This window comes from Nelumbo nucifera, chromosome 4 (genome assembly GCF_055504915.1).
Source record: "Nelumbo nucifera cultivar China Antique chromosome 4, China Antique-T2T, whole genome shotgun sequence".
NCBI lineage: Eukaryota > Viridiplantae > Streptophyta > Magnoliopsida > Proteales > Nelumbonaceae > Nelumbo > Nelumbo nucifera.
The window spans coordinates 21,101,186-21,107,344 of record NC_142652.1 but is presented as its reverse complement, the minus strand read 5'-3'; the positions used below and the strand labels follow the sequence as shown (position 1 = coordinate 21,107,344).

Genomic DNA, 6,159 nt, shown 5'->3' with positions numbered 1-6,159 from the left:
AAATATACAAGACGTTGGAGAGGTCAGCGATAAATTAATCAGCTGCCAAAGAAGACAGAACCACGCACATTGGCGAAGACTTCCAACTGAACATGGAATTAGCGATCAGAAAACAGAAGCTCGTTAATCAGTTGCCATTGAGCTTGCAATCGACGATTTTGCATCTAATAACATTCTTACTCGAGCAAATCCAGCCACAACAGTTATAATAAGTAACGATTATATATACTATATATAGCACAATATCAAGCAGTTGACAATGTCTACACGATTGAAATATTGTTTTTCCAAACTAGTACCGGTTCTGGACAAACAGTAAACAATAATGCTCTTCAAAGGCCAAAGGAGTTAGTTATTGCCACCGAAGAGGTAACCCAGGGAAGATCCACCGCCAGGGGCAGAGTGAACCTTGGTAGAAGGCCGATCCTGTACCCAGAGAAAATTGATGATCAACGATTTTTTTTTTAGCATAACATGTTTTAGCTCATGTACAGACAGAAGAAACTGAGATAATAAGTGAACAATAATTAAGCATATTAATAAGGGAGATGTTCAATGACCTAAAATGCAATTTGGATCTCCTACTACCCACTACCCACATGAAACTACAGCTGTACATTGGGAACATCTCTCCCTACGAATGGTAGCATGCAAATAAGGGAGATGTTCTCAATGTGCTACTGTAGTGACGTGTTTCTAGATGCATGTTGTCAAGTGTTTTCAACACAACCCGCTCAACCAACCCATTTATATAAGGGTTCGGTTAAATGTTTCTAGATGCATGTTGTTTTGGGGTTATCAACCCAACGGATAACCATTTAGATTTGGGACTAAAATGATATGGCCCATTCTTCAAACAATATATATGATGCGCCTCGTACAAAATTTTACTTTATCATGAACCACATAATATTAACGAGTACTTAACAAGAATAAATATATTGGTTCGTGGCAATTTTCTATTCTTTTTCGGTCCCCCAACACTTCCCCTTTCTTCCTCGAGACCACAGAATTATAATCTAACATGGTCCAAACATGTAACTTACTACAAAAATTAATGGGTTGTTCAGGTTAGGTCGGTTCAGTGCAGGTTCATGCCAGGCTTTATCCATTCAAAATAAGGAGTTGAGATGCCTTTGTTTTGGTAGGAAGATGTTGTAGACTGGAATTTGCTATGATGTAGTTGTCAAAGTTCTTATAATGGAACACTGGTTAAAACTTCCAACTTACAGAGGAAATTCCTTAAAACCATCCCAGAAAACACGCAATTCCAAAAGGAATTGAATGTTATTGAAAGCATTCAATATGTATCATAGAATTTCCTCTGCTGATAATTCAGACATCTTTGCAATGGATGAGCTATATACTGTACCTCAAGGCAGTTTAGTTCATCTTTGCAATATGAGTTCTGAGTTCTCACTTCATTCTCAGTAATAGGTGTCAGCATTAAGGCTTCATTTTGGATAAGATTCATCAAACAACACAGAAAAAGGAAAAAGATAAGCAACAGAAAACATACTCAACTACAATCTTACCGTGATGAAGTTGCCACTGTTCTGACCATCTGCACGAAAGTAATTGTTTGCTTGGCTCCCCTGAATACCAGCTGGAATCTGCTTACTGTTGTCCACTGGTACAGGAGCGGACTTGTGTGGTGGCCCATTGTTTCCACCATGTCCCTGGTTCTGAGCATCTTGGGAATGGTTGGCGACCGGCTTTGGTGCCTCGCCACCTCCAAACAGGTAGCCCAATGAACTTTGTCCTCCTCCACTGCTCACTCCACGACCCATTTTCTCTGGTTCCCCTTTCTTTTCCTGTTATAGATAAGAATGTCTTGGCCCTGTAAAGAATACCCAATAGATTAAGTGAGTAAAACAGAGAAGATTGGAATCCATCATGCATAAAATAAGTGTAAACAGAAAGTTGATAAACTATGTTGGATGTCATGGCAAAATTCTAGAAAAGCACTTGTGGCAGATAGGATGAACAAGCAGGAGTGGATAAATGTGCTTTAAGATTACTATGATTTTTTCTCTAAGCATTTAGTAAATAAATCAAGCGCAATGATCTTATTTGGAGAATTAATTCACAGAAGAACATCATCTAATCCCAGTGGCAGACAAAGCAGTTATAGTTCATTATTCAGAAAGGTAAAATTTTAACTTCAAGCAAAGTTCATGACAATATCCCATTATGTGGAATTGAATCCTCCCTGTGGAAGCAACTATAGAGAAATCCCTGAAGCAATCATAAACTTGAAGGTAATTTGATTACTTATAAATACTGCAAAAGTAAACAAACTATTTGTTTAAAACTCAAACAAATTTAAGACATCATAAATACTCTCTGTCATTTTATTTTTTGATGAATATACTCTCTGTCATTTTATTGCTTATTGCTACTCCTAGGTTTCTACGGATGGCTATTTAAGACCTATAACATTGAAATATATCAAGGCAAGTACAGTCAAGAAAATGATTGCACATTCTTTAATGAAAAAATAACAGTCCAAAGCTATAACTGGAAGGTACTGGTTAAGCAATTCAGAACAAGCATCAACACACAAAATAAATGGAATAACTTGAACAAGGCACCACTTATCAAAGCCAACTTCTCACACATGGGAATGTTTTAAAAATCCATATCATATTCCAGCCATCACCCCATCCTATGGTGGGCCACGCCAACCTTATCTTGAAGCTGAAAAAATTGAATCTTTGAGCAACCTATATGGCCCAGACAGTCAAGCCGTTAGGCTTCTCACTTTGGTTCTTTTTCCTGATCATAAAAGTTTGACTGATCTACTTAGTATTTTTGAAGTATAAGGCTTTTTTGCGGATAATACTTCATTTTGTAATATAGACATTTTTCGTGTTTTAAGTAATCTTAATTGCTAAGCCTAGGTAGATGCAGTACTTCCATTAGCCAGTGCAGTACTGACCAGCGCCCAAATTTCTTTATGAGTCAACATTAAACATATCTAGGTTTCTAAAATCTAAATATGGCCAGACTGGATGTCAACTGGATGGAAACCACATGCACAAACGAATTTTACCTACTTATACCACATGTTTAGCAACCACTTCATTCATGACATATACCAGAAACAGCGGGAAATGAAAACTGAATTGGTAAGAAGAGTACAAACATCACAAGACCCCCAAACAGGAGTTGTACCATAATAGAAAACTCATCAAGCTATAAACAGACATATTTATATACTGTAACACAGTGGTTCACAATGGTAATTTTCTCCTTTGCACAATATAGCATTACAACGAAAAGGTAAAGACCCGGCACCAGAAGCAAGAAGAGCAAGCCTCACTAGAAATATCCAATACATTAAGTTTAACCTTGAAGAAAGACCTAATACTACAATAAAGCTACAAAGAGACAATATGAACAGGATAATTTGAATTTAGACTCTGAAAATGGTAATCAAGGCATGGCCTTCTACCATATGGTTATCCCAAAACTAACTTTTGACCCTCAGGCAGAACATCCTGATGTATGCAACGCTTAAACGCTTTCCCTCATCCTCCCCCCAATGCACAGAATCCGGAATCTAACTGGCCAGTAGGATTCAATCACAACTTCTAGCCTTGATTTGTAAGTCATTGTCACGCTAACGAAAAGAATCAACAATATTGAGACAACTGTCAATGTCAGCAACAATAATCAACGAGGAGATTAACGAACCCATAGTTTCCAGAAATTGTCCTTTTCCCATTATCTCATGATGTCAAAGTGTCCTCCACCCCCCCCCCCCCCAACGTCCAGTTTCTATCTCCATTAGATTCACTGATTACTTCGCCCCACAAAGCATAACTATATCTTACCTCCAACTCGGCTATCAAATCTCTAACCGATAACCGTCATTATCAAATTGTTAACAAGATAAAATTCAAAAGATTAAAAAACCCTTGAGAAAAATCATACCCTCTGATATCTTCATGTTACAGTATAAAAATAAAAATCAAACTTTCAACATAAAAAAAAACGTAAAACGCGTCAAATCGTTATTTTCTTCAGGAGAGGAGAAACAAGGATAAAATGCTCCTTAAAGAGGGAAAAATCTACTCAAAATGCACTAAGAAAACATCGGATCAGAAACAGTAGATATCACTAAAAGAAATGCACAAAAAACGACATGATTAGAACCCTAAAAACGACAGTCACTGAGATTTCATTTCACAGCAAAAACAAGATCAGAAACGCAATCAAGAGACAAACCTAACCATGAAAGCATAGATCTATGGTTTCGTACCTAGTTCGTCGGATCCGAGCTCGAGAGGTATCAGAGATGCGAGAAGCGGAGGAGAGTGAGTAAGAAGGGTGAAATGAGATTTATAAATTGCAAATGAAGTCGGGAGATTGTTTATAGGGAAAATTCTACTTTAGTACCTTGAATTTGGAATAATGTGAAGTTAGTACCCGAACTTTTAAATATGTCAATGAAATATTCAAACTTTCAAAAATATCAATTTAATTCCTACCGTTAACAGTCCGCCAGACTTAACCATAATAATACTGAACTATAGTTAGATAAAATTAATGAAAGAACAGAAGACGTGAATTGATGAACTCGAACCCATAAACACCGGTGCATGTTCAGTCGGCCCATCAACACTTAACACATGAACACGTCTTTGTTGAAGCAAACCAGGAGGGCAGCCAACAATGGGGAGGCGCCACCGCCTCTGAAGCTGTACGAGCAGCCGCAGCCGACTATGCGGAGTGATTAATGAATTTGCTGGTAAGCGGTGGCACCTCCGCCAACTGAAGCTGTACGAGCCCAAGAATGAAAGCTTAAAATGCATGCTTTCTCTTTCCGCCAGGCGCCAATCACTTAACCTGCGTAGTTCACCACAGTTGCATATGTGGCCTCTCGCCTTCTTTGACAACGATGTCTTCGGTTGTTCTTCCATCGGTTTCCCTACAAAGCTTTTACTCTAAAAATTTGGACAAATCTAGAGTCTCCATGAGCGTTTCAGTTGGATCCCAAGATAGATCTGTTTTCTTGTCCTTCACTTCGAATCTAAGTCCGGTTTAATTGATTGTTTTTTCTCTCTTCTTGGAAGTTCAGTATGGGATCTCTAATCGATTACCAGCAAACTCATCTAAGCAGTTGAAGCAAAGTTGGCTCCTATTAAGAGATTACTTCCTATGGCCTCCTGGCTAAGGTAAGCAGGTTGGTATTAAGTGAAGCCAAGGATCTCAGCTGAACTCAGAGGCATTAAAAGCAACCAAACCCATTACCTCGTTTTAGGAATTAAGAGAAGAAAATGAAGTTTTACCAGAAAGAAGAAAACAATTAATGGTTCTTGAGTTTTTTTACCAGCGAAGTCGGTAGCCAGCTTTCCATTACAAAACCTCCCTGTTACTGAAATGGAAGGGGTGGTTAGAGATCTGACACAAATAAAAAGAAAATTTGATGATAGGTGAAGGATATTTTTGTCTTTTTATATGATATTTAACGTTGGTTAATAATTCTGGACCAATTTGACATTTTTTAAAAATTCGGGTATTAACTTGACAATACCCTTAAGTTCAGGATATTAAAGTGGAAGTTTTCCTTATTTATATCGTTTGATAAGGTCAACGCTTCAAGGGCTTGGCTCAAGCGGTCACCGGTTGGTGATGTGCAAGAGACGGTCGCAAATTCACAGTCACATGGGCCGAGTCGAGGCCCATATTGCGCTGTCGGTGTATGACTACGAGTACCTAACTACCTACTATCCTCTCTATGCCTCAAGGGATATATAGGTCATTTTAGGAAAAAAATGAGAATTTTGGTTATTTTATTAAATTTTTGAGTTATGGAAGTGGGTGGATAGTCAAGTCAGTCCACTGGGCCCAAAGCAGTTGACGCGCGAGAGTTGTCAATGGGTTGGGCCCACCCGATAAATCAAACCGGCGGTTTTGATTTTGTGGTTAATAATTGGGTCAGGGTTAAGGTGAAGTTTTTGTTATTATTAAGATCTGAACCAATTATATAATTAGGGTTCGATTATGATATGGAAAAGATATGATATATGAAAAACTTCTGACCAGTTAATTGGAATCATAAATGTAGTAGCCAATCGGGTGTTATTTATCAAAATTCATGAGTGGGTTTTGATTGGTCGAAACTCTTCCCATACCATATTTTTTCTGCAT

General features: G+C 38.1%; 1 protein-coding gene across 1 annotated transcript; it reads right to left on the bottom strand.

Annotated features, from left to right (window-relative positions):
• Positions 1-203: 203 nt before the first annotated feature.
• On the bottom strand, positions 204-4,407 carry LOC104597919 (protein SPIRAL1-like 2). Its single transcript, XM_010259709.2, has 3 exons — positions 4,268-4,407; positions 1,536-1,840; positions 204-426 (listed from the first exon to the last, which is right to left on the bottom strand). The coding sequence occupies exons 2-3, from the start codon at positions 1,788-1,790 to the stop codon at positions 349-351; spliced, it is 333 nt and encodes a 110-aa protein (XP_010258011.1). The 5' UTR covers positions 1,791-1,840; positions 4,268-4,407; the 3' UTR covers positions 204-348.
• Between the last annotated feature and the right edge of the window lie 1,752 nt (positions 4,408-6,159).